General features: G+C 44.3%; 1 protein-coding gene across 2 annotated transcripts; it reads left to right on the forward strand.

Moving 5' to 3' along the window:
• On the forward strand, window positions 1–27428 carry FRS3 (fibroblast growth factor receptor substrate 3). 2 transcript variants are annotated; one of them, XM_081010089.1, is made up of 9 exons: window positions 1–289; window positions 5784–5877; window positions 12143–12279; window positions 12662–12750; window positions 13611–13797; window positions 17691–17852; window positions 18854–19011; window positions 20356–24292; window positions 24372–27428. In XM_081010089.1, exons 4-8 carry the CDS (start codon window positions 12685–12687, stop codon window positions 21292–21294), a joined length of 1512 nt encoding a protein of 503 aa, XP_080866215.1. In that variant the 5' UTR covers window positions 1–289; window positions 5784–5877; window positions 12143–12279; window positions 12662–12684; the 3' UTR covers window positions 21295–24292; window positions 24372–27428. The 2 variants fall into 2 exon arrangements, with proteins under 2 accessions (XP_080866215.1, XP_080866216.1); XM_081010090.1 differs by lacking the exon at window positions 5784–5877.
• Window positions 27429–27811: the final 383 nt, after the last annotated feature.

Raw genomic sequence — 27811 nt, forward strand, 5'->3', positions numbered from 1 at the left:
GGGAAATGGCGTCAAAAGCATCCAGGAAGTCCCGTCATTAGACCATGAAATCATCACTCTACTTTTTCCCCCTTTTTACAAAGTCTACGCTGGTGGGCGCTTTCCCTCGCCTGCCCGGCTTGCCTTGGGCCCGGGTCCTCCTGCCGGCGAGTGACGCTCTAGGCTGCGTCCGCCCGCTCGCTGCTCCCAGCGTCCCCGGCCGGAGCTGGACTTGGGGAGAAGGGGCGGCGGCGGCCACTCTGCTCCCCCCGCTGCTGACGGCTCCCTCCGCGCCTGGACAACGCCGCAGGTACGGAATAATCTCCCCTCTCTGCCCCCGGCCAGCCTGCGCGGTATCCCTAGGCCAGGCTCTCGGCCAGGTCCCGGGTCACCCCCTCACCTCCCCAGGACAGCAAGCCTCCCCCCCCCCCGCACCTGCCGTATCTCCTCCACAGCCCAGTATTTATTCCCATTATTCATTACTATTATTACCCTCCTTTTCAAGTCATGGCCCCATACATGGGCACCTCGTACGCCTGTTTTCCTCGTGTGCTCCCCTGCAGCCTCTCAGGGGTCGCCTCCCCCCAATAATCTCCCTCCTCCCTTCACCATCTATCTCCCAGGGTTTGCATCCTTTTTCATGGTTTCTCTTCACCTCTCAGCCATTGCACTATTATTGCCAAGCAAATAACAGTCAAGCAAACACCGTTCCCTCGCATGCAAGTGATGAATCACTGTAGTCGGTGTGCTACCCTGTAACTCACTCTCTGTGACGCTGCTCTCACCCTGCGTCCCTGGTTGTGTGAACGCGTCTGGAGGGTTTTTCCTGCTTTCCCGGACTAAACACTGAAGGCAGTTGCTGGAGCCCTTTTTTTTGCATAGCAGGAGTACATTTTCCCAGCCCTGCCCAGCAGAAGGGTGGCACTTAGGATGTTCTGCATCTTTCTTCCTTGTCAATCGCCTTGGCTTGCTTTGGCTTTTTATATTTCTTTTCACTCATCTCTTGTGTATTGCTGCCTTTTTCACAAATGCTTTATCGTCGGATGTCAGGACCGACATTGGATGCTGAGCCAGATCCTTGGGTTAGCGGTGCTTTCGTTGACTGGCAGTTGCTCTCTAGGATTTGGAACTAGTTAAGCATGCTAATTTTTCAATGTTTATCAAGAAGCAAGTCCTTTTAAGACATCACAAAGTTTGCATACAGCTGCTCCATGTATAGTGGGAAGGGAAGCTAACCTGTGATGGTTCAGGAGCTCTGAAGAAGCAGAAAAGAACAAAAGGGTTTCCAAAAAAGGTATGGCTCACCGTGCAATCCTATGCATAGCTGCATACTCTTAGTGAATTCAATGGGACTTACACCTAGGTAGGTTTATATTGGATTGTTTTGGATTGGAATGATACAAGTGGTGCCATTTTCCATTTATATCTGTATTTCTAAATATATCGGCACTTTTGGGAAACTTGCCTTGATAACAGTGATGAGTGCATTACAGGTGCTAAGTAGTGCAAAGGCCATTGGCTAAAAGCAATAAATATGACTGACAGTCATATCCTAGGCTCAGAATAATTTATGCAAATTAGTCAGATTTCAGGGGTCAGTCTTCCAAATGATTTCTATTTTTTGTCAAGGGTTTTGGTGGCATAAAGCAGGAAGGGAGGGGAACCAAGACTGGGCGGCAGTAGAATTGGGGTGCAGGTAAAGTATCCAGAGAGTTGTCCAGGGCCCAGAAACTCTGTTACTTTGATAAGCAGAAACTTCACATATTATTATTTTAATGGGCAAAACTAGATTTGAACGGTATAAAAAACACTTGTACATTGCTGAAAACCATTGACTTGGAACCAATTGGAGTTCTCTGTGAGGTGGTTTTAAAAAACAGAGCTGTGTATCTTTCAGCCATGGCTTTAATGGGAATGTAGTTCTGATTTATAACATGTGCAAATTGAAACTGTACATGTAAAGCTACCCTTAGTTCCAGTAGATACAACCAACATAGTTTCCAAATTTTCCTTGGAGCCATGAGGGTTTTAAACAAAGCCACTGCTGTGATTCTCAACTCCAATTTTTGCAGTAGCTAACCATTAAATCATCAAATTGTAATGTTGGGAGGGACTCTGAGAGCCAGTGTGGTGTAGTGGTTAAGAGCGGTAGTCACGTAATCTGGGTAACCGGGTTCGCGTCTCCGCTCCTCCACATGCAGCTGCTGGGTGACCTTGGGCCAGTCACACTTCTTTGAAGTCTCTCAGCCCCACTCACCTCACAGAGTGTTTGTTGTGGGGGAGGAAGGGAAAGGAGATTGTTAGCCGCTTTGAGACTCCTGAAGGGGAGAGAAAGGCGGGATATCAAATCCAAACTCTTCTTCTTCTTCTTCTTATCTTGTCCAACCTCCTGCAATGCAGGAATATCAACTAAAGCATCCGCAACAGATGGCCATCCAACCTTTTAAAAATGTCCAAAGAAGGAGAGCCCACCACCTTCTGAGAGACTCCGTTCCACTGTCGAACAGCTCTTACCATCAGAATGTTCTTCCTGATGTTTAGTCAGAATCTCCTTTCTTGTAACTTGAATCCATTGGTTTGGGTCCTATCCTCCAGAACAGGAGAAAACAAGCTTGCTTCATATTCCATGTGACAGCCTTTAGATGTTAGATAACCAATTCTGTAATCTTACAAACCCAGAAGAACCCTGAGTATATCCTTCGCTTGTGGTCTGCTTGAGAGCCATATAATTATTTGAAATTATCATTAGTTCAGTGCTAATGAACTTTATCTGCTTTCACTTTTTGCAAATACAACCAGTGAAACAAGAAAAGGTGGTTCAGTTAGCTATTCAGGTGTCAAAAGCAAATGTGATGTCTTGACATCAGTGTTTGTTTGTGTATAGGCTGCTGGGATCTTCAGTCGATAGAGGGAGCAGTTGTCGCAGGGTTGTTGTTGTTTAGTCGTTTAGTCGTGTCCGACTCTTCGTGACCCCATGGACCAGAGCACGCCAGGCACTCCTGTCTTCCACTGCCTCCCGCAGTTTGGTCAAACTCATGCTGGTAGCTTCGAGAACACTGTCCAACCATCTCGTCCTCTGTCGTCCCCTTCTCCTTGTGCCCTCAATCTTTCCCAACATCAGGGTCTTTTCCAGGGAGTCTTCTCTTCTCATGAGGTGGCCAAAGTATTGGAGCCTCAGCTTCACAATCTGTCCTTCCAGTGAGCACTCAGGGCTAATTTCCTTAAGAATGGATAGGTTTGATCTTCAGGTGAATATTGAAAGATGTATTCAGGAATTGAAATAGGTAGCAAATAAAACACTTAATTTCACTACCATAGATCAACTGACTTTAAGATGTATTTTATATCATTTGTTTTCTGAAAAGGATTCATTTATATATTCAGGACAGATTGTCTGTCAGAAAAGAAATTCTTCTCCCACTGGGGGGATGGGAAGTGTCCCCCCCCCCCAGAAGTTCCTGGGGAGCATTTTGAGAGTGGGATGGCTCCTCCCATCTTGCAAACCATGGCTAAGGAAACTGGTTTTTGTTAGTGCATTGTAGCATGGAACCATGGTTAATGCTGGGAAGGAAATAAGGAAATTGTTTGCAGGAAACAAATGTTAATTATCTACAAGACTGAAGTGTTTGAAGACAGTTTTTAACTGTGTCTTAAAATGAGCAAGGAACTTTGTTGGGTGCTAGACACATAACTGTTGCATACAAGTTCCATAATCCATTTTTACATACACCTTTATAACATTGCTGCTAAGACCACTTAATTTCATTCTGACATCATTCTAACATTCATTAATTTTGTAGTATTTCTGTAAATAATCTTTAAATTTCTTCCAATCTTCTTCCACCGACTCTTCTCCCTGGTTTCGGATTCTGCCAGTCATTTCCGCCAGTTCCATATAGTCCATCACCTTCATCTGCCATTCTTCCAGAGTGGGTAAATCTTGTGTCTTCCAATACTTTGCAATAAGTATTCTTGCTGCTGTTGTAGCATACATAAAGAAAATTCTGTCCTTCTTTGGCACCAATTGGCCGACCATGCCCAGGAGAAAGGCCTCTGGTTTCTTCAAGAAGGTATATTTATATACCTTTTTTATTTCATTATAGATCATCTCCCAGAAAGCCTTAATCCTTGGGCAAGTCCACCAAAGGTGAAAGAATGTACCTTCAGTCTCTTTACATTTCCAACATTTATTATCGGGCAAGTGATAGATTTTTGCAAGCTTGACTGGTGTCATGTACCACCTGTATATCATTTTCATAATATTCTCTCTTAAGGCATTACATGCCGTAAACTTCATACCTGTGGTCCATAACTGTTCCCAGTCAGCCATCATTATGTTATGTCCAACATCTTGTGCCCACTTAATCATAGCAGATTTCACCGTTTCATCCTGAGTATTCCATTTCAACAGCAAGTTATACATCTATGATAAAATCTTAGTTTTGGGTTCTAACAGTTCTGTTTCTAATTTTGATTTTTCCACCTGGAAGCCTATTTTCTTGTCCAAATTTTATGCCTCCATTATCTGATAATAATGAAGCCAATCTCGCACTTTGTTTTTTAGTTTCTCAAAACTCTGCAGTTTCAATCTATCGAGACCTGCTTGTGTTGTTGCCAGGTCCCCTCTCATTACTCCACTGGGCAGTTGACAGCCTTTTAATCCTAAATATAAATTGGGAACTTTGAAATACAGTGGAACCTCAGTTTTCGAATATCTTGGCTGCTGAATGTTTCGGAAGCTGAACGCCGAAAACACAGAAGTGAATGCTTCCGTTTTCAAGCACGCCTCGGAAGTTGAATGGCTTCTGAGGCATGTTTCTCATTCCCCCCCCCCCCATTCACTTTGCTGACAGCTCTTTATTCCTCAGTTTGTGAACATTTCGGAAGTCGAACGGTCTTCTGGAATGGATTAAGTTCGAAAACCGAGGTTCCACTCTATATAGATTGCCCAGCATTTACACACCTGAGTGCTTAGTGCGGATCACTGTCTGTTTTGTTTCCTGTACGTTGTTTGCCTTCAGGTATGCTGCTCTATATTAGAAATTTGATTTACTTTTTATAGGAATATGCATTACAGATTTACATTCTCTAGGACTGGTAGATCATTAATTTTCTTTAGATTAAGACCAGCTTTTCATTTTGATCCTGGTTGTACACACACACACACACACACACACACACACACACACATTGTGAAAGCCTGTTATACTTTAAATTTCATTTTAATTTTCACTTAAAACCTACTTGATATGCTTTGTATGTTGTTGTGTTAAGATAATTTTACAGCAGGCTTTATGTCTGAGGCAAGTTTCCATATATTAATTAACATGATGACAGAGAAAAGGGAAGTGTATCATTCTGAAGGCACTTCCTGTTGCATAGGTTGAGCTCTGTTACGATGCAATGGTAACTCTTTCCTGTGCAGATCCCTTGGGAAATAGCTGCCAGTAGAACAATTTTAAAGTAGCAATCACCTGTAAATATTTTGTGTGGAAGCAACTTAGAGGTTTAAATAAAAAGTAACATTTTGATACCTTTTATCAGCTTTCAGTTGTGACGCCACATCCCTTGATGTTTTTAGCGATGAATCGGCTAATTTTTTTGCAGTAGAGTTGATAATGTTTCACTTGAAATTCATTAGCATGTCACAACCCTACTTTTCCTCCTTACATGCTAGGTTGAGACTGGTGCGCTTTGTACATGACGCCACTGTGAAAATATTCTGAGTCATGTTCAGGGTATAACCTGAAGAACTTCTCTGTAAGATACAGTAGTGATGTTTGTTGTATATTAATTGGTTACAGAATGTTTGGCACTTCATGCCTGTGCAAAGGAAATATAATTTACAGCCAAGCCAGAGGTGGCAGGAAAAACAGCCAACAAAAACATGGAAGACAGGTGAGCTTCCAGAGGATGGAAAAAGGCAGGCACTATTCCTGATGATAAACCAAGACACTTAATTTTCATCTTAATTTTTTGTAATTAATCATTTTACTGAGAGCAGGAGGAGTTTTCAGTCACGGTCAGGAAGTGGAGCAAATCACTCAAGGAATTTCTGGAATCCAGAGCATTAGGGAATTCTAAAACTTGTTAGTATCTTCAGCTCACAGGCAGAGGTACCTGGCCTCCCCCGAGGCAATTGAGCGAGATACTGTTTTACCGTCCGTCTGCGACCTCCGGCAGGCTAGGTAAACAAACCGGCGATCCTCCTCAAACGTGAGCAGGACACACCCTCCTCCTTCTCTCCCTCCCTGCACTCCCCCAGGGAGGGGAAGAAAGACAGACAGGAGTCCTTTCTACATGTTTTATTCCTGTCACTCAACAGTACATAGAAATGTGACTGTTCCCTTCAGACTCCATCAGAAGAGTCACACAACTCCTCCCCTGTACTTCCAGCACAGGTCAGATGACACACTGAGCTAACATCCGGTGCTCAGTACAGAGAATAGGCTCCACCTTTTCTCCAACAGTACATCTGCAAACCTGTTTTGCATTCCAGCCATCTGGAGCTGGCTTTTGCCTTGGTGCTTTTTCCCAACATCCTCCCCCAAAAGCATCAATTGGCAAAACATGATCCAGAGAAGAGAACAAACAGTTGTTATACATATAACAGTCCCCGTTGTTTCAGTTCCACCCTTGGAACTCCCCACCACTGGTTTCACCAGTGTACCTCTCTGGTTGTCTGGCTTCCAAGGAATGAGTGCTTCTGCATTACCTTGGCTTGCTACTCTCTGTTGTGTCTTTGTCTCTGACTTAGACACTGCTTTAACCTGCTTTGAGTTGTTAACAATAGCAACACATGCAACAGCTAAGTTAGCAAACTCTTTTGAGTACCTCTTTGGTGGTACACCCTTTGTAACTCTCTCGGACCTGCGTATGAGGTTCTGATCCTCTGTGCTCACTGGTTCAACCTCTGAACTTTGTTGAGAACCAGTAGCATTGGCAAACTGTGGTTCTTCCTTCACCTGTGAAGGTCTATCCATTGTGTGAGATTTCCTCTCAATGACTGTTACAACTGAACTCTCTGAGCTATCACTGTCATCGTCAGTACCACTGTAATCTGTGACATCAGAAAAATCATCATCATTATCATTTCCTGTGGGAAAGGTGTGTTCTACAATCCGCTCTTGCTCTGGAGCACTCTCTAGGAACTTTGTGAGAATCACTTGACCAGATTCAGACAAAATTACTCTGTAGAGACCCTTTTCATATCCCACAAAAATGCCTCTGGCATTCTTTACTCCACCTGGAGCTTCTGTTCTCACATGAGACCCGAAAACCTTAAAATAGGCAACAGAAGGTTTTCTATTGAACAGCTTCTCAAAAGGAGAACATCCCAACTCTGTTGAGACCTTTCTCAACCACACATGAAGATAGGACGCTAGCGATTCGGCCCAATATTCATGTGGCAAATGTGAACTCAGCAATTGCGCATTCATCCCCTTTTGCAATTCTTTGTTCACTCTAACACAGACCCCCCTGTTCCACGCTTCGGTCGAAACAGCAACTTTGTGGTCTATCCCTTCTCCATCCAGGAACTTCTGAAACTTCTGTAACAGAAAAATTTGCTTCTCATCTGTGAAAAGACAATCAATGTTAGCATCATGCATATTTTTAACCTTGTCACAAAACTCCTGAAACTTTTCTAAAGTTTCTTGCGGTTTCTCCATCATATAAACCCAAGAATAATTAGTGAAACAATCCACACACAAAAGGTAATACTTTGCACTGCCTCTAGATGGTTCTAGAGGACCAATCACATCAGCATACACCCGCTGAAATGCTCTGTCGACCTTCTTGGTCAGCTTCCTGGTGCTCACACTGGTCACACCTGCAAGAGAGATTTCGTTAGAAACAGAAGAATTACATTTCATGTAATCACTTTGATCAAAAGTCAACAAATACAGTCCATCTTTCTCTTTGGCAGTAAGAAACAGTTCTACATCTTTGTAGATCTTGCAGCTTTTAGCATCATAGGACAGTTTCAGTCCTTTCTTTGCAATCTGCGACACGCTCAGCAGATTAAATCTCAGTTCTGGAACCAGGTAAACATCACTTATAGTCAAGTTCAGACTCTCAAGATACACAGTCCCAATTCCAGTCGCTTCCAACTCTTGACCGTTGGCCTGTTTCACAGTGAAGCTTTGCTTCTTCAACGTCGAAAACAGTTGTCTGTGCAGGCACATATGAACCGTTGCGCCCGTGTCAATTATGAACGAGTTCCCAACATCTGGCGTGGTTCCTTTCGCCATCATAGCCTTTGCAGGTTTCACCTGGCACTTGGAACGGCTTTTGCCTGACGCCTCAGGCTTCGTAGAGCTGCTCTTTGCTCTTCTTGACTGGCGCGGCTTCTTACAGTTTCGCTGTAGATGCCCAGTCTGTCCACAATTGTAGCATCGGACAGCACTCAATGCTACTCCATGCTCTCCAGTAGCATCATCAGTGGGGGAATTAGAACTCCGTTCCTTCCTCCCCCTGTCAGCAACACCCATTGCACCTTGTTCAGGAACACCAACAGTTCCAACAGCCACAGTTCCTGCACTCTCCCCTCTGGGGTCAAAGCTCTCCTCAGCTTTCGATGAGCTCTTAGGAACTTGGCCAGCATCATCTTGGCTCACCCCTTCTGGGGTAGTTATCCATCCAGACCATGATGAATAACTGTCTCTGGTCAGGGGAGATGAACAGGGCAGGGCTCCCCCTTTCTTGGCATCCATCTTGAAGCCAAGCCTCTCTCACTTTCAAACAAGCTGTAAAATCCAACAGTTGATTTTTTCTTTCTCACGCAGGCAAACTGCAAGTTGTTTACGCTCTTTTGCACCTGGCAGCTAAACTCTGGCTGCTATGGAAAGTCCCTTCCAAGGGCACGTAAACTTGTAGCCAAAACATTCTCTGATTTTGTTTCGCTTTCCCAGGCTCACACTCACAGTCCAGCCCCTTTGCCAGTAACTTTCCAACTTTCCGTTACCTAGCAACAATGCATTTCAATAGGACAGTTTATCAACCACAAGAATTTGTGGAATGCAGGCTTCAGCCTTTAAGCTGCAGGCCTCTTCCTCCCAGAGCTCTTGTTTTCGTTGAAACGCAGCTCCGTGAACCAGTGAATTAATCAGACTGCGTTCACACTTTTAGCCCGAAATGCAGCATACCTTGAACTTTGTTGCTCTGGAAAACACCTCTTCTTTCCACCAGCTGTCTGTTGAGCCTCTGGCTTCTTTCAGACGCTTCTCTTCCTCCTTGGAGCAGAGGAGGACAATCCACCAGCCTCTCATGCAGATGTCCGATGAATCGCAACCATCCGAAGGCTGCCATATGTTAGTATCTTCAGCTCACAGGCAGAGGTACTTGGCCTCCCCCGAGGCAATTGAGCGAGATACTGTTTTACCGTCCGTCTGCGACCTCCGGCAGGCTAGGTAAACAAACCGGCGATCCTCCTCAAACGTGAGCAGGACACACCCTCCTCCTTCTCTCCCTCCCTGCACTCCCCCAGGGAGGGGAAGAAAGACAGACAGGAGTCCTTTCTACATGTTTTATTCCTGTCACTCAACAGTACATAGAAATGTGACTGTTCCCTTCAGACTCCATCAGAAGAGTCACACAACTCCTCCCTTGTACTTCCAGCACAGGTCAGATGACACACTGAGCTAACATCCGGTGCTCAGTACAGAGAATAGGCTCCACCTTTTCTCCAGCAGTACATCTGCAAACCTGTTTTGCATTCCAGCCATCTGGAGCTGGCTTTTGCCTTGGTGCTTTTTCCCATGATAAAAATGATCTTATGATCCTCTTTAGACCTCAGGTGTGTTGTAATTTCTTGAATGACTAAGTTGGCTTGTCTACATTTTCTCACTTTTACTAATTTGCTTTGCTGAAATCCCATTGCTCGTTTATTAAAAATTACCCACCATATTCCACACTAGTCTGTGTGTATTTCTTACTTCTCAGTTCTAATTGGCTTATGGCTTTCAAACTTTCTGCCTGGTTGAAATGCTTCCCACATCAACCTCTCTGCCAAGGAACACCTGCACAGGATTTTGGGAAGCTTTGTGAGAGGGACAAACTCAGTTCATAAGGGACACTGGAGAAGACTATTAGACCTCAAGGTTGCCCCATGAACTGTGTGTGTGCCCTTAAAGACACCCAGCACATTACAAGGGGAAATCAGTAGTAATGGGAAGGAAGGTTTTCTGTCACTACTGGTCTTTTCCATTGCAAGAACTCCTGATACACTTCTTAGGAACCTCCGTTGTCCCCCAAAACATGTTTGAAAAACCACTGCTTTGTGCGAAGGTCATTCAAAAGTATGTGTTATCTGAGCTTTAGACCATCTACTAACTTATTTTATACAAATACTGGGCCAAAATTATGTGTGTATACCCCATATTTTAAATGAACGATACACAAATGATCTGGGTGGTGTTAACCCATCTGAGTAAAGGCTATTGCCTATAAGGATTAAAAAGTTAAAGGGACACCTGACCATTAGGTCCAGTCGCGGACGACTCTGGGGTTGCGGCGCTCATCTTGCTTTACTGGCCAAGGGAGCCGGCGTACAGCTTCCGGGTCATGTGGCCAGCATGACAAAGCTGCTTCTGGCGAACCAGACCAGCACACGGAAATGCCGTTTACCTTTCAGCCGGAGTGGTACCTATTTATCTACTTGCACTTTGATATGCTTTCTAACTGCTAGGTTGGCAGGAGCAGGGACCGAACAACAGGAGATCACCCTGTCACGAGGATTACTTCTGCAATAACTACTTGATATATGGGTGTGGGCCAACCTCTGTGGAAGGTGTTCAGCTGCAGCTTGGCTGCCTGAGACATGTAAATGAAGGAAGCCACAACTTAAGATCTATTAGCACAATTCTGTATATGTCTACTCAGAAGTCCCATTGAGTTCAGTGAGGCTTACTCCCATGTCAGTGAGTATAGGATTACATTCTAAATTGCCTAAATATGAAGGCAGTCATGTTTTCAGGGTTGAGTGCATTTTAAAGTAGCAATTGAAAATTTCACTTTTATCAAGTATCCGTGTCCAAATGGATACAAGAAAAATGTATTTTATATTATTTATAGTCTCTAAATTAAAGTTAGATCTCCTTTAATCAGTCCGATATGATCCAATAGTAGTTTTATTCAAAACACTGATTTGTCAGAAGAGGAAGAGAAATACTAATTGCAAAAAAACGAGCTGACATTATGCTGTAAATCGTTGTACTCAACTATGTTGAGAATGCTATCCAAATAAAAATGCATGTGAAAAATACCACTAGCTTTTAGCCCCAACCCCCAGTCATAACCCAGATAGTTAAAACTAAAATAGACAATCCTTAGGGCACAAAGGTTTAGTCACTGGAAGGGCACCCCAGGAGCCATAGGTTTTTGTGGATAGTCCTATCTGTGGCCAGAGAGAGGTCTGCCCTTGGAAGTTCCCTTCCAGCCTTCACAAAAAGGGCCACTGCCAATGCCTTTTACTGACAGTGGAGAAGGCATGAACAGTTTTTTCTTTTTTGGGGGGGGGGGGAATCAAAGGATGCTGACGGATCCAAAACCCTTCTGGTACCCCTGAGGAGGTGGGGAAGAATGCCAGCCCTGGCATTGGCATATATATTTCTCTCTCCTCCGACCACCCAGCTTCTACCCTGACTGGTGTGAGACCAGTAAAACTCTGCACAGACCTGCCCTCATTGAATTGCTTTGTCTGTAATTATTAGAAGCCAAAGTGATGCCTCGAATGCACTTGTACAGAGAACAAGGTGTCTGCTCCTAAATGGCATCTGAACGTATGAACAAACCCTGCCTGATAGAACAAAATGGAGCACAACATCATTTCACTCTGGATTCCTGGGTCATTTTCCAAAGGCAATTTCTTTTCTTGCTTTTATGCAAAGGGTCATAGTGAGAAACTGAATTAAGGCTAGAACATAGTAAAGGTGAAAGTGATACTGTTGCCAATCCAAGCGTTCATTTTAGGGTGAATTGCTATCCATCGTATTCTGATAGATGAACTTTTAAAAGTGATGACAAACCTTACTGATACAATTTTACTTTACAGTAAATAATAGGCAACCCTTAAAAATTTTGTGATAACAAATAATGCAAATTCTGAATGTGGCATTCTTTTAAATATTCTTTCTGTTTCTCTTGATTCCGTTCTCTGTATCAGGTGAAGGATGGCACAGTTCCTCTGAAGCTGTAGGCAACGTCTTGACATCCTGGTTACCATGACACCCAGTAGAGGACTGTGGGGGGAAAGTGGGAATTCCTCCCCTCCCCTTAAATGCTACTAATGGCCATGGCTGGGTAAGGATTAAGCAAGGCATTAAGATTCCAGAGCTTTATTTCCTCATTTATGTTTCATCTCTGAAATCCTACCCTAAGGTTTGACAGTACTATCCTCATGGAATAATTCTAAATATAGAAAGCAATTAAATTCTCCCCAAATGGTTGTGCCATTGTTTTGGTCTTTTCCTTAGCATGGATGGAATACGAACATTCCTCAATTTGAAAATAATCACACTTGCGAAACACAAATTCCCTTGCAGCCACTCTGTGATGCTGCTCACATGGAGTGACATTAATTCTGAAATGTTTCCAAGGTTTGGCAGAAGGGAGGTGGCTTGTGTTTTGCTTTTCTTCAAGCTGTGTTTGGAGGGCTGGAAATCTTTTTCTCCTTCCATTCTAGGATTTGCCCAGTGTGCTGACATCATGGGGAGTTGCTGTAGCTGCCCATGCAGAGACAGTGTTCCAGATCACCACCCCACCAAGTTTAAGGTAACATGCTTATTCATCCTATTCAAAGTGTTCTACCACTAGAATTATTCAGAGTTAGTTAAGGCACACAAAACTTCATGCCGTCAAGGTATTAAAGTAGTTAAGAGCAGCCATTTCTACAGAGGAGACAATTGAAACCCTTCTGTAGTTTTGCATTGCTACCCCTTGAGTTTGGAAAGGTTCCTGTTCTCTGTGTGTTTTATTTGGTAGTAGTGCAGAGCTCATGCCATTCAGCTTCCCAGTTAAGTTGCCTCTTAGTAGATAATAAAAAGCAAGGAAAGCTATCTTGGTCCATAAGAAAAATACACCCCAACACACATTTGGCTTACTATCTAGCCTGATGAAGAGTTATGAAGAATCTGAAAGCTTGCTCGCTGTTTTGTGACATTTTAGTTGAACCTCACTCTGGCTCTTGAAATTACTTATGAGATCAGTCACTTTAATGGCTCATTCCACTCAGTAGTTTTAGTTATTAGGCCAGTGTTGGGTAGTAAGTCTTGGGTTAGCTTGTAATAGGGATATAGCTTGAGTACAAGTATAGCCATTAATAGAGGCAGGAGTCTCTTGGGGTATAGAATAACAACTCTTGTGCCTAAAATCTTGTTGTGGACTGGGCTAGCAGCCTCCAGGTACATTGGACTGACTGGTATATTTCCCTGACAGCAAAGTCATCCCAAAAGAATTTCACCATTCTACAAGAGCCAAAGTAATTGTATCAAGGAGATGTTGTTGGGACTGTGTTTTGCTATGCAGACACAACCCGTTTGAATATTGTTTTATATGGTATTTGTTCTGCCCACTAAGGTGCTATTTGGCATAATGCCTGGAGCTCCTGACGACAGGTTTTGGTGTTTCTGCAGGTGACAAATGTTGACGATGAGGGCAACGAGCTGGGCTCGGGGATTATGGAGTTGACACAGAGGGAGCTTGTTTTGCACACACACAAACGTGATGCTGTTCGGTGGCCATACCTCTGCTTGCGACGCTATGGCTATGACTCCAACCTCTTCTCCTTTGAGAGTGGGCGCCGCTGCCTGACTGGACAGGGTATGTGCATTTCTCAGCAGGGACAGTGGCTTCAAAATGTTCTTGCTACAGAAGGCTAGGCAGTTGGGATAACAGCGAATTTCTCTCCTCATGGCATGCTGTAAATCTGATCCTTGTGCAGAAACCATTCTTTCCTCCAGTAATATACAGGACAAATTTTCAGTACCACCTTCTGCTAAATGTTGATTATGATCATTTGTGGATACAGTGAGACTCGGGACTTTGGGATCTGTGCTTTGCTAAACTGTGAGGTCGCTCAGATCGTTCAGTTACTGGTATTCTGATAGCAGTTATACCACTTTTAAAATATGTCTGATAATTGGATATTTTTAAATTTTAAATTTACTATTAAATGGATAATAGTGAGACAGTCAGTTAAGTTTTAATATAATTGAAAGCTGACACCATATCATAAGAAGATCAATTCTGCCCTGCTGGGTCATATCAAAGGTCCATCTCTAGTCTCCATAGGCGCCCAGCCAATATTTTTGTAGTAATAGAAATTAGAAGGGAAAATGGTCACTAGCAGAGTACATAACCCCTGCTGCAATATCCCTTGATATTCCTTGAGAACCACATGCAAAGGTCTCTTAAGATATGCTTTAGATACATGACCAATCCAAACCAAGTTCTCCTGAGTAGCCATGATTGGCAAGTGCTATTGAAACCATGGTTTGAACCTCTGTTTTAACTAAGGAAACGACTTGTTTTTGTGGTTTGTGTTAATGCACATGCTCTATCAGGGCCATCTTTAGCATATGTGGTGTCGGGGTGCAAAGATCCACCCAGCGTCCCCAAATTACCATATTTTCCCGTGTATTAGATGAGGTCGTCCTATACACGGATAGTGTGTGGTTGGCGGGCGCATCTGGTTGGCGGGCGCACAACTCTCTCCCATGGCGCTGCGGGAGGAAAGCGTTTCCTGCAGAGGCTTGTGCACCCACCAGCCATCTGGCGCCCCCCAGAATTCGGCACCGGGGTGCCCTGCACCCCTTGCACCCCCGGGTAAAGACGGCCCTGTGCAATATGATACTATGGGCTATGTGGGGGAAGGGCAGGGATGATGGTTGACTGGGGTGGATCGTGCTGTGGTTACTCTGGCTTTCTCCCAGCTTGCAAACCATGGTTTGTTCAGGTGCCAACTTCGGTTTGTGCCAGCAATTTGTGTCTGCATTACCCAATACATAATGATAAATCACAAAAAATGTTCAAAGTGCTGTAGTTAGAAAGCCAGGTTTCATATTCACAGGCTGTAGGCCCTGCTGTTTCCTTGGACCTCTCTACACAAGTGTGTGCTTTTGGACTCATTTGCGTTTCCCTTCTTTTCTTTATTCCCCTTCAAGTTTTGTTTTTTTAAAACAACAAAAACAACAACAATAATTTTTTCTTTTCTTTGCACGATCCTTGCCTTTATGCTGGGAACAATAAGGCAGAAACAGAGTAGGAGTTATTTGGGTTTTGTTTTTTCGAAAACCGAGAACATATTCCTTCAGAATAGCAGCTGTTGTTGCCATGCTCTTGTCCTGGTTGCTATGGTTTTTTTGTGCGTGTTTGTGCGTGCCGATGTCCGATTGGTTAACTCAGTATAGTCAGACAATTGATAGAAATATTTATGGGGGAAGGGGAGGTGTTGGCACTTTGATATACCATAAAAATGGGGGTCCCTCCCATTCGTGTACCCATTTCAGTTCATGCTGGTCAATAAGAAGTCAATGAGAATGATCTGGTGGAAAGGATATAACTCCAAAACTGAGCTGGCAAATGAAATGGAAAATGGCATGTTTTGCTGTTCATGCCTTACCTCTGCTATTACAGGCTTACCGTGCCCAGCACAAGCCTTATTTTGCTATTTCTTTACTCGTTCTCTCTTTGTCACCTTTTGTCTCCCTCTTTTTAACTGGGATATAGAAAGGGGCAGGATGAGTGGATAAGAGAAGGGAAGGAATTGTTGAGAAAAAATATATTTCAATTTTTCATCAAAACTTTTTAGGAAGACATCCACCACCCTAACATTATAATAAAATGCCTCATTTATGCCAACAGTTCTGGATTGTGCTCTGATCGCGAAGAGAATTCTCGCTTTCTGTGGCAGAGAAATGTGTTTAAACAGGTTCAATGTATTCTTCACTGTCAGAATAGTGTAACAAGCTGGTCAGACCATGACTTCCCCTCCCCACCTTTTTCTGTCTGTCTCTGTAGCTGTAAATAGCTGCCTGCAGAGAAAAATGTACAGCATTCAAGGAGCTTCAACGACAAAAACCAGCTTTGTCTCTCATATGAAGTGTTCTTTCTTCGTCTTGCAAATAGTGTGCTTGCAGATTTTCAGAAGGCTGTGCTCTGGTGGCCTCAGCATGCAAACATCAGGCTGGTGACAAGGAGCAGGACTTTTTCAATGCCTCTGGAACTCTCTCCTCAAGGACATTGGTCTGCAGTAATGGACAACACAGAGGGGGCATGCCATTTACCCAACCTTCCTCCATCTGAGTCGCTGCTGGGATGAAAATGGGGAGGGGCAAAGTGGCTGCAAGGTTGGTGTGGTGCAAATCCAGTGCTCCTGCTGACTTGTTTGCACCACTCCAACCTCATTGCCACCTTGTGCCTCCTTTTCTCTGTCCCCCAATTTGCAGCAGCAATTTGGCTGGAGGGAGGTAAGGTAGATGATGCAGCTCCACTGTGCTGTCCACTACTACCTACCTGGCCTCCTTGAATTTACTCTTTAGGCAGGTGCACAGTGGAATCATAACTATTTTTTAAAGGACTTTGGTTAATTTTAATGTTGCTAGTTTTCTTTTCTTGGATTAGTCAATGGTATTTGATTTTAATTTTTATGTGTTTTTATTGTATAGAGACACTATTCTAAACAACTTTTATATTATTTATGCGATGACAACATATAAATATATTCATAAATAAATAAGATTTTAATTGATTTACAGGTACATTATAGCAGGGGTGTGCTGATGTCAAATTTGTCAGATCTACTTTGCTTTTTTCTAAAACCATAAGATCTCCCATCTAGAGCCAGTAGCAAAAGACACATTATTAGAACAACATGTCTCTGATCACATTCTGAGTGTAAGGATCTTCTATCACACCAGAACTAAACTGAGCACCTTTTAACATAAAAGTCAAATCCTGGTTCTCTTTCTTCATTTCAGCTGCCTAATTTAGGTTGGGAATCAGAAACCTCTTTTGATCTACTGTAGATCACCCCAAAATCTACCAGTACATCCTGATCTACCTTCTGCCTGCATGGTGCAGTGGTTAAGAGCGGTAGACTTGTAATCTGGTGAACCGGGTTCACGTCTCCGCTCCTCCACATGCAGCTGCTGGGTGACCTTGGGCTAGTCACACTTCTCTGAAGTCTCTCAGCCCCACTCACCTCACAGAGTGTTTGTTATGGGGGAGGAAGGGAAATGAGATTGTTAGCTGCTTTGAGACTCCTTAGGGTAGTGATAAAACGGGATATCAAATCCAAACTCCTCCTTCTCCTTCTTTATATTGCTTTTTTATGCTGTAAGATATCTAGGGGGCCTAGCTTCAGGCCCAAGGATAGGGTTATATAGTTACGTAAGTAAATATATTTACTTAATAGCCATGCTATGGCATGCCCTAATGGCTCTTCTAAGACAAGATGCCTTTTCAATCTCAGGTGTTTCGATTTTGATTTGCAGTTTAATCCAGATGACTCTATCCATTTGGTTCCTACGATTCTTTCATTAATTCCTATTAAATCAGTTCCCCCACCACCAACCCTGCCTAACTCTTAGCACTGGCATACGTGCCAGTAAATTTCATTGCATTATGTAAGTATCTTCCGTGTGGAGACCCAGACTGCATGGCATTAAAACAAATCTTCCTCTTTTCTCCAACACTCTTGATAATTTGCCTAGGAATTTTTGCATTCAAGTGCTCAAGAGCAGAGGAGATTTTCAACTTGCTGCAGGAACTGATGCAGTGTAACAGCATCAATGTGGTGGAAGAGCCTGTTGTCATCACAAGGAACAGTCATGCTGCTGAACTGGAACTGCCCCGGACACCCCAGACACCCAATAGTAAGGTCATCTCTCAATTTGTCAGACAGGGGAGTGGGGGTGTAGAGTTGTGTACTAGCTTTATGGCATCAACCACAGTTTGTTCCAGTGAGCAGGGAGGTGGAATATTTGTATGAGGCCAAACTGGCTTTTTCAAGCCTTCCAGTAGGGCCTGTGAAAGGCCCAAGAGTGTCCCTGCCTTTTGTACAATCCCCAGGGGATTTGGCATGATCAGTGTTTGGTTGGAGCTCAGCCGTTCCACTGTAAAGAGCTTATAGCTGAGGCCAGAAGGCCAGTATACCAGAACCTAGTCTTCTGGTGGGCATTGCTGCAATGCTAGCTACCATATACTGGGAAGGTGAAGCAGTGAAGAGTATGCCATGGTGCAAGTGCACTAGCGGAGCCAATCCAGTTCTCTTATTATTTTGCTTGCACGATGCCAACATGCTTCCCCCTCTCCCTTTCCCTCTTGGTAAGCAGCAATAACACACCTGCCAGGAAGGTAGCTTTGCGACTCTGCCCTACCAGGCAAGCTGTTTCTGCAGTCTACTTCTCCAGTGTAGCCCTAGCACTTGTGCCCATATGTCCCGTATGGTATGCTTACTGTAATGTCTTAAGTTTTGTGCTCCCTTGTTTCCAAGGCAACTATTTAAAACAGCAGTTGTCAGATCGTGTTTTGAACTTCACTGCAATTTCCATCAGAATCCATCCAAGCTACTGTAGAAAGCTTGCCTGGAATCTTTAGATTCTTGATGTCTGTATTGGGCTGAGAAAGAAAGTTTTGCTCTGTGCTTGGATTTGGCTTAGGAATTTCTACATCTCTACGTTTTGCCACAGGTAGCCATATGGTTTGGTTTATAAGCAATATCCTTACAGTGGAGACCATCACTGATCGATCTACTTCTGCTAGCCTTTTGCTTGTTTTTATTTTGCAAATGTGTACAGGATATTATCTAAGGCTAGTTTGGAAGCTCTGCTAGATGTGCTCATGCTCTAAGGCTGATCTCCTCATCTTTCTCCAGCTCTCGGATATACAGTTCCAGGGTTTCCCAACGGATTCCACAGCTTCCCTGTGGAGGCCCCATCCTGCCCTGCCGCCAGACACGCCTCCATGAGCAGCCTAAGGCATTCCTCAGTTGGCGAGGACTCCACACATGCCCTCATTGTCCCTGATGAGCAAGTAAGTTCTCCTTATGGTCAAGGTGGTTGGAGGCTCTGGTGCAATTCCGAAAATAGGGCCCACCTGCCCCCGCAAAAGGAATGCAAGGAATAAGGTAGCTCAAAATAAGTCATGTGGTATTTTAAAGACTAATGCATTTATTACGGCAAAAGCTTTCGCAGACTAAAAAAATAACTTGTGGAGTTTCTCAGCTCTCAGCAAAACCCAAACATTATTTTTTTTGCCAAGCTTGATAAACAAAAAGAAAATACTCTGAACGTGTGCAGTCTCACATTTTAAGTGCACTAAACACATCATTGTTTTTGCTTACTTCCTGCCTTGAGCCAGTCATCTATTCTCAGCCTTACCTATATCACATAGCTGTTATGAAGATATAGAAGGTGGCAAAAGGAGACACTGTACTTGTATCACAGGCATCAAACTTTGGTTCCTTTCAACCAGAGTGATTTATCTTTATACTATAACCGGCTGTATTTTTTCTGCCTCCCTGCCTGACTATTTCATGACCTACCTGGATTCATTTGTAAATTGTGAATTCATTAATTCTGTGTTCACAATGAGTAGTGCAAGGTGAATGAAAATACAAAGAAAAATAGAAGTTAAATCAAGGATTTAAAAAATAATAATGAGAATTTTGATTAGTTGAGCTGTGTGATGAAAACGAAAATGAACAACCCTTTCTGCTTTGTGGGAATTAAATCTAAACCTTTGTAGTCATTTATGTATAAGCTAGTACAATCCTAGGCATATTTACTCAGAAGTAAGCCTTGCCGTGTTAAACAGGACTAATTTCATAATAAGTGTATTTAGGATTGCAACTTTCTAATCAAGTTTACCTTCACTTTTGAAGGTAGTCATTTTAAGCTTAGTACGTGGTAAGTTGCTTCAGGGAGGTCTCATGCCACCTAATGGCAGAGATAGGGAACTTGTGGCCCTGCAGATGTGGTTGGACTACAACTGCCACTATTGATCAGGCGGGCTGGGACTGATGGGAGTTGGAGCCAACATCATCTAGAGCAGCCTTTCTCAACCTGTGGGTCCCCAAATGTTGTTGAACTACAACCCCCATCACCCCTAGCTAGCAAGGGCAGAGCTCAGGGATGATGGGAGTTGTAGTCCAACAACATCTGGGGGCCCACAGGTTGAGAACCACTGATCTAGAGGCTACAGGTTCTCAGTCTCTGCTTTATGCTTACTTTGCCTCTCAGACCCATTACTGCAAGTCCCTCCTCTTCTGAAAGGAGACTCTCCTCCAGCCATGTCAACACCTCCAGGTGTATGTATAGGTTTGCTGGCAGTTGTTCTCCTCTTTGCCACCTCCTCATCCATCTTCTCTCCTTGCAGTCCCACACCTATGTGAACACAACCAGCGGTGAGGAGATGAGGGGCCGCCACTGCATGCACTCCTTGCCTGAAGTCCACCCTCCTGTTTCCCATCCCAGCCATAGCTGCTCGCTAGAGGACCGGAACCCCCAGGTTTACTTACAGCCAGGGGAGGTGAAGTTCATGTTGGGTCCTGCCCCTGGGTACAGGCACATGATGAAATGCGACGGCTTCTGCCGGCCCCACTGGGAGTGCGCAGGGCATATGTGCACCCCCAACAACAACAACAACGAGTGCAAAGACGAATGCCTCACCCCCAAGTACGTGTACGAGAACATCAACGGCCTCCTGCCGTCCCGAGGTGCCTTGCTTCACCGGGGCACCAGGCGCTTGAAAATTGCCCGTGAGGATCTGAACCCCCCCGGCTGCTCTCACCGCCGGGCCACCCTGCTGCACTACGAGAACCTGCCTTCGCTGCCGCCCGTGTGGGAGTGCCAGCCGCTAAGGCAGGACCAGGAGGAGGAGGAGGACTCTGGCGATGCAATGACGCCTTCCCCTAACGGTTACCCGGAACTCGAGGAAGACGACCCTTTGCAAAACTACATGAACTCGGAAAGCGCTGTGCTGCAGGGGGGCTTGCGCAGGGGGGGCTGCTTGCAGCGGCGCCGCAGCTGCACGCCCAACGTCTTCAATTTTGACTTCCGCCGGCCCTGCTCAGAACAGCCGAGGCAGCTCAACTACATCCAGGTGGAACTGGAGGACGACCCCCACAAAGGGTGCCGGAGCACCCCGGTCCCCTGTGCCTCACGTTCTGCCGCCCACCCAGCCCGCAGGACGGATTCCTATGCGGTCATTGACCTCAAAAAGACAGCAGCCATGTCCAGCCTGCAGAGGGCGCTGCCTCGGGACGACGGGACTTCCAGGAAAACGCGGCATAACAGCACTGACCTGCCCCTCTAGGAGGAACGGCCGACCTGAGCACCGCATTATGGCTTCACACGGGCTCTTCAACTAATCATCGCATCATTGCCATTTTCCCATTGCTCCTCCTGTTTCCCAGTGCGACTCACTGGGATGGCTCCATCAAGCTAACTTGAGAAATGTAGCCTATTTGTGCCTCTTCCCAGCCCCCCCATTTCTCCTGCCGTGTAGTTCTTGAAGTCTTGCCAAGTGTTTGAAAACTTGACTTGTTTGATAGCAGGGAGGGGGGAGCATTAGTGATCAGTGCTACTTGTTCTCCCCTCCCCTGCCCCTTTATATAGGAATCATGTTTGGAAAGCCTTCCCGTTTTCATCGGATCCTCTTGAGGATCCTGCTGACAGAATGTGGGGTTTTTATGTAAAGCAAAGGAATATTTGTGGAGGAAGAAACACCTCCAAAAAAAGGTAGGGCATGAGGGCTAGAAAGTTTATACCTTTTTATTTTTGAACGAATGCAGAAATATATTTATTTTTTAAATCCATGTTAATTTTATTCATTCATTTATTTATTTTTCTGGGAGGTGGGGTCTCCCTTTTATTTATTTACTTATTTATTTAATTTATTTATTTATGTATGTCAAGAGTTGAAGTGCCAAGTAAATATAGAGTATAATGACTTTGTAGTTCATTCCTCTTTTGTGACAGTGGGGACGGGGGAGGTCGTGTGAGGAGGATTGCACCCCCCCATGCCAATTGAAGGCCAAATAGTGGCAGTAAGGAAGGAAGGGATTTAGTTTAGCGGACTAGCACAGCTCCTCTGCAGAAGTTTGGAAATGAACGCAAGGATGGTCCTAGCACCATGTACTTACAAAGTTGGCTCCACATGCCGACAAATCTGATCTCGTAGCTCAAGTTCCTTTCTTCTTATTGGGTGTAATACACATCTCTCCACCGTTGCAGCAAAAAAGAACCGTGGGACTGTAAATTGCCAACCCCTAACAAAGCCCCGGGACGCGGGTGGCATTGTGGGTTAAACCACTGAGCCTAGAACTTGCCGATCAGAAGGTCGGCAGTTCGAATTCCCGCGGCGGAGTGAGCTCCCGTTGCTCGGTCCCTGCTCCTGCCAACCTAGCAGTTTGAAAGCACGTCAAAGTGCAAGTAGATAAATAGGTACCGCTCCGGCGGGAAGGTAAATGGCATTTCCGTGTGCTGCTCTGGTTTGCCAGAAGCGGCTTAGTCATGCTGGCCACATGACCTAGAAGCTGTACGCCAGCTCCCTCGGCCAATAAAGCGAGATGAGCGCTGCAACCCCAGAGTCGGTCACGACTGGACCTAATGGTCAGGGGTCCCCTTTACCTTTTACTGACAAAGCCCCTAACAAACTTTTCAACACTGCCTTGCTAGTAGCTCTGCAGAAACTTCCCAAAAGCCAGCCTTCTTATAGTAGTGCTAGGGAGGGATGTGGATTTAGATGCAGCTCACTCTTTTGCTGGTGTCCTTTGGAACTTCTCTCCCTCCACCTCACCTGATTGTGCCCATCTCTCAATTCCAGCAGCCTTACTGACCCCCTCACACTGCTTCTTTGAATACTTTGGTGGATCCCAGCCCACCTTTTTTGGATAATCGGAGTCTAAATAGAGCTTTTTGCATAACTTTATTGACAAGCACGGCTTTGTTTCACTGTGACTGCCAGGGCTGGTTTAGACTAAAAATAACCCTACAGTAGGGAATGTGATTGTGGCCATTTCTTTTTGCTGCTGCAGTTCTTCCCCCAGAGGTGGCTTTTCCGGAGATAACTGCAGCGCCTTACAGTCCTGGGAAGCTGTTCAGCTTTATGGACTTTGTGCCCCTGAAGCCATTGGAAAAGCTCAGTATGTCTGAAGCCACTGGGAAAGTTCAGTAAGCCAAACAAGAAGGTATTTTAGAACTTCTGGAAGCTGCTTCATGGGTACTTTTTCTTAACTACTGGATTGCAGACCACTATTCTGAGTTGTTTCTTTTTTGTCAGTCACCATATTTTCATATTCAGAGGGAAGGGCCCTTAGCTCAGTGGTAGAGCTCATCCCTTGCAAAGCATCAGTCTGTGGCATCTTCAGGTCGGGCTGAGAAAGGTTTTGAGAGCCGATACTGGCAAGTCCGAGCCAGATAGACTGATGGTCTGATGGTATACAGCTGTTTCCCATGCTCTTATATCCTACAGCTTCCATGTGGGAGGCTGTGTGAAAAGCTTATAAATTTAGGCCTGTGCACACACTGCTGTTTCCTCTGGCTCCAGTGCACTCCATGTGGCGTTAGCCACATTGCACATGCATCCTGTGCTTTCCCAAGAAATGCCTCTGTTTGATGGGTTTCTCTTCAAATCATCTTCCACCCAATTTGGTTTAAGGTGAGATGTGCACAGTTCAGACAGCCGTTGCGCATGCGCAGAAGACAGCACGTGCGCAGATGACTGCTTCCTGGAATAGGAGTCCAGAGGGGTTGCAGGCATGGGGAAAAACAAATCAAGCACCACACATTGGGTGATGGCACTCCTGCCGCTGCTCTGGTGTGTACAGGAAGTGTAAAGGCAACTTGAAATGCAGCAGGGGAAAGCCACCTTGCTGTGTCTTAAGCTGCTCCTGCGTACGGACCCTCTTGCTCCATACAAGCTATTGTTCCCCTGCTCACTCCCCTTTGAACATCTTGTCTTTCCCACCTCTGTGTGAATACAGCCAGTGAAAATGTTTGTCAGTCACTGTACTGGGATTCGAGACTGATTCTAATATCGCAGCTGCCACGTGAGAGGTCACCTTGGAAGGCTTGCATGAGGCGGCTGCTCCACGTGGCTTCAGCAGGGCAGATGACCACAGTGGCGATGCCCAATCTTCAGGATTCCCCCCTTGTTGCATCCATTGTGGTCTCGTGGGCCACAGTTTAAGAACCACAGGTGTAGGGGGAAGGGGTCCCACAATTAAGGTGGACAGTCTAGTCAAGAAGCTGCTTGGATTTATCTTATAAAGATAACAATGGAACGCAGAGATGGATGTGCTAAATTGAGAGTCTGGATGGATGTGCTAATTTTAAAGAGAGTCTAAAATTGATCTTATAAATATTGGTATTATAAAAATGGATCTTTAGAGCCCGAACCGAGATTTCTTTCTGGTGACAAGAGTAAAACAGCATGAAGAAGAGTTGCAAATAAGTTTTCTTTTTTTCCTAAAAACATTTCAGTGCAAAGTTTGTTTTTCAGGCAAAGGGCCATCAGTAGCCATTCTTCTTACCTCATTTTGTACTGTTTCACTATTGAATATAGTATGAGAAAGTGAACAAGCAACCAAAGGGAGATCTGTGAGTTTTGTTGTTGGGGGAAGACTAGGTACATGCTCTGCCTGCCCTTTCAATAGTCTTTCTTCTTACCTTATTTTGTACGAGGTTTTTTTGTTTTTAAAATAAAGTTGTAGGGGAATCTGATTACCTCTAGCATCATTGAAACAGGTGTAACTTTTAGTATTGATTGCCCTATAGAGACAGACTGAATCAGTTGCAGTGAAACAAGCAGAGGGCTGCCACCTAGTGTTGTCTTTCAGAAGTGTATGTCCCTTTGTCATCAACTCTTCCCATAGTCTGCCTGTTAATTTTTTAGTAGATCTACAAGCACTCTTTGCACAGCCACTGACCCAATGGAACGTGGTGCTCTTTCAATCTTTTTGACCAGAAGTGCTGGGGTGCCACTTTCTCCCTTGACAAAAGCTCATTAATAGGTCCATGATGGGCACAAATTCAACAGGTGCAGCTTTCCCCGTTATAGAGATGAGTGATGGAGAAAGCTACACATCTGGGATAGCTGCCTGCTGTAGACCTATTTGGGACAGACTTTCCTCCATCACAAAAAAGAGGCTGGGGTGGGGGGAAGGATGATAATTTTAAAGAGAGTCTAAAATTGATCTTATAAATATTGGTATTATAAAAATGGATCTTAAATAATTGTAATTTTCCCAGCCACATGTGGGACCTTTCTACTCTTCCTCATAAGCCTGGAGCTTTTAATGAAAACTCATGGATAATCTATTTAATATAAATAAGGAAAACGAAAGTCCAAGGTGCTTCAGTTCAGCCCTTGATCAACTTCCACAGCATGAAACCAGATACATTTGGTTCTAGTAGTAGGCCTCATCAAGTCCAGCTTATGACAAGAAAATATTTTCTTTGTTTCCTAATCATTTTTGTGTTGGTTTTCATGCAGTGGGTTGTCTTTGACCTTTTGATTTGCATATACTTGCCTTGCTTTTAAACAGCCATTGACAAAATGTGGCTCAAGGGTGCAAGTGGAGCTTATTTTCTCTCATTTGTTACATGTGCCATGCTAGCCTTAATTAATAAAGCAAATGGAAGAAAAAGGCCTTTTTTTCTTTTGTAAACCAGCTGCTGTGCTGCCCCATCTCTGGATATAAGGTGCTCAGCATCCCAAGTGGATATCTACCTGCTTTTAAAGCTCTATCTGGTGCTATGAGAAAGACAATTAAGTTCAACACAATGCTTTGGTCAACCACCAAGGCAATGTCCTGTTCTGGCCTAACTTGGATCGCCACGTTCCCCTCACCCTGCAGAAACCCCATGCTTTTAGCAACAGTGTGTTAGGCAATCTCCCTCCCCATAGTATAGCTTTTCTTTGCATGGCCAATGTAGAAAGCTGTCATTATTTATTGCCTCCCACACAACTGGTAAATGCACTGAGTCTCCCTGTGTCGGGTGGGATGAGTGGGGAGGGAAAGTAAAATGGCAACCTTAGACTACCTATGGGTTTATGACTTCTGTGATCTCATCCCCATGTTAGTCTGTATAGTCTGCATCAACTTTGTCTCATAGTGGGGAAACAATAATCTGTATCCTAAGGGGATCTCCCAGCTTGCTGTTTTTCAAACTTTTCTTAGCCTTTTAGCTTCCGGAACATCTTAAGATGTTTATTCCCAAATCCCTTGGGTAGTAAAAATCAGCATTTAAAAGAGGAGCCTTAGTAGGTAAGTTTGCTTACCGTTACAATGTCCACACCATTTCTCATGAGGCTGGAGCAGGAACTACAAGTTGTGAAGCTGAGTAATGGTGGTACCTACTCACTTCATAGAGGTATTATGAAGATTAACTGGTGTTTACAAAGGGTTTGAGTGACATAAGTGCCAAGCAAGAATCGTTACGACTGAAGTTAGTTTGTATGTCAAATGTAATCTCTGGTTGGTTGTGACTTTAGTTTTGCAGCCAGTGTGAAAGGGCTGTCCACATACCTCTTAATTCCCAATATACTTGCCATTGCTCCATAATGAGTGTATCTGTACTGTTGCTTGGGGAGTCATCTTGTCCTTTGTGGAAGAAAGGGTGACTATTCTTTATTTGCATTCGTAACTTTTCTTAACATTTGCCCCCAACTATTTTGCTTATATTTTCGCGTGGCTTGTTGACACTTTCTTTAATTGCTGGATTGCATAAAAGCAGATTGGCACTGTCTTTTTAACAGCTGTGCCAATGACACAAGGTGCCATTTTCTCTCATTCTAGTGGCAAGACAACCTGCATCTGCTAGTATTTTTGCTGATGTGCAGGCAGTAAGGGTACAGGTGTTCTATTTCCTAGGGATTGTGGCCACCTCATCACGGTGTCCTCTCAGGAACTTTAACCTCTGAACTTCTGTGAAAATATGCTAAATTCCTACAGCTACTTTAGGAGAAAGAATCTAAACAATTAGCTAAGGAAGTTACGAGATTGGCATATGCGAGCCAGTGACTAGGATGCGTGAGGGGATAGATTAGGGAGGAATCTGGTTACATAAAGGGGATACCGTTTCCACTGCAAGTGATTCATTTTGAAAAACCCAGCTTTAACTAGGCAGATCTCAAGCTTTTACCCTGTGCAGTTTTCTTCATAGTTAACTAGTACTGATGTCTTTGCTGACTATCTGATGTGGCAGGAAAGCAAAGGCACTTGGGGATGCCCAGCTGCTCTGGCCACAAAAGCTGCTCTGTGGTTTCTTTCTTCACTGGTTCCTGCTGTGTATCCTCCGTTCATTCTCTCTTTGTATCTCATCCGATCGTATCCTTCAAAGCAAATAGCATTAGCAGTGCCATGTGATTGAGGAGCGCTCGTGTCTTATTTTAATGTGCACTACGAATGTATCCAAAATAAATGAAATCTGATTACTATCTTTTGGAAGGCGTGGCTTGTTTTGATTTGTGAACAAATCATGAGTCAAGATCATTTTGGCTGTGACAAAATCTCCCTTCTTTACCTGCAGTCCCCGACTTTCCACAAAACTTCTACATAATCTCCATCCTTACTCTGGGTATGATGTCACGTGAACTCTCTCAGATCTTATAATTGACATTCATCTTAAACCTGTTCTTGTGTAGAGCTTGGCCCTATTCAGAAAGATAGTGGCTCAGTCAAGCTCCAAATGGTTTTTCACCGTGATGCAACTGCAGAAATCCACTACGCATTTGAGAAAACAGCAAAGCTGTCCTCAGTCACCAACAGCAGCACTATATACTGTGTGTCAGAATTCAGGGTGTGCCTTTTGGTGTATGTACTTAG

The sequence above is a fragment of the Podarcis pityusensis genome (genome assembly GCF_964106645.2).
Source record: "Podarcis pityusensis genome assembly, chromosome: 6".
NCBI classification, from domain to species: domain Eukaryota; kingdom Metazoa; phylum Chordata; class Lepidosauria; order Squamata; family Lacertidae; genus Podarcis; species Podarcis pityusensis.

What these genes read in the sequence shown, in the direction of transcription:
- FRS3 (XM_081010089.1), top strand. Translation starts at nt 12,685, where the DNA reads ATGGGGAGTTGCTGTAGCTGCCCATGCAGAGACAGTGTTCCAGATCAC. An exon ending in ACCACCCCACCAAGTTTAAG is followed by an intron (nt 12,751 to 13,610) that starts GTAACATGCTTA and finishes GTGTTTCTGCAG; the next exon opens with GTGACAAATGTTGACGATGA. An exon ending in CCGCTGCCTGACTGGACAGG is followed by an intron (nt 13,798 to 17,690) that starts GTATGTGCATTT and finishes TAATTTGCCTAG; the next exon opens with GAATTTTTGCATTCAAGTGC.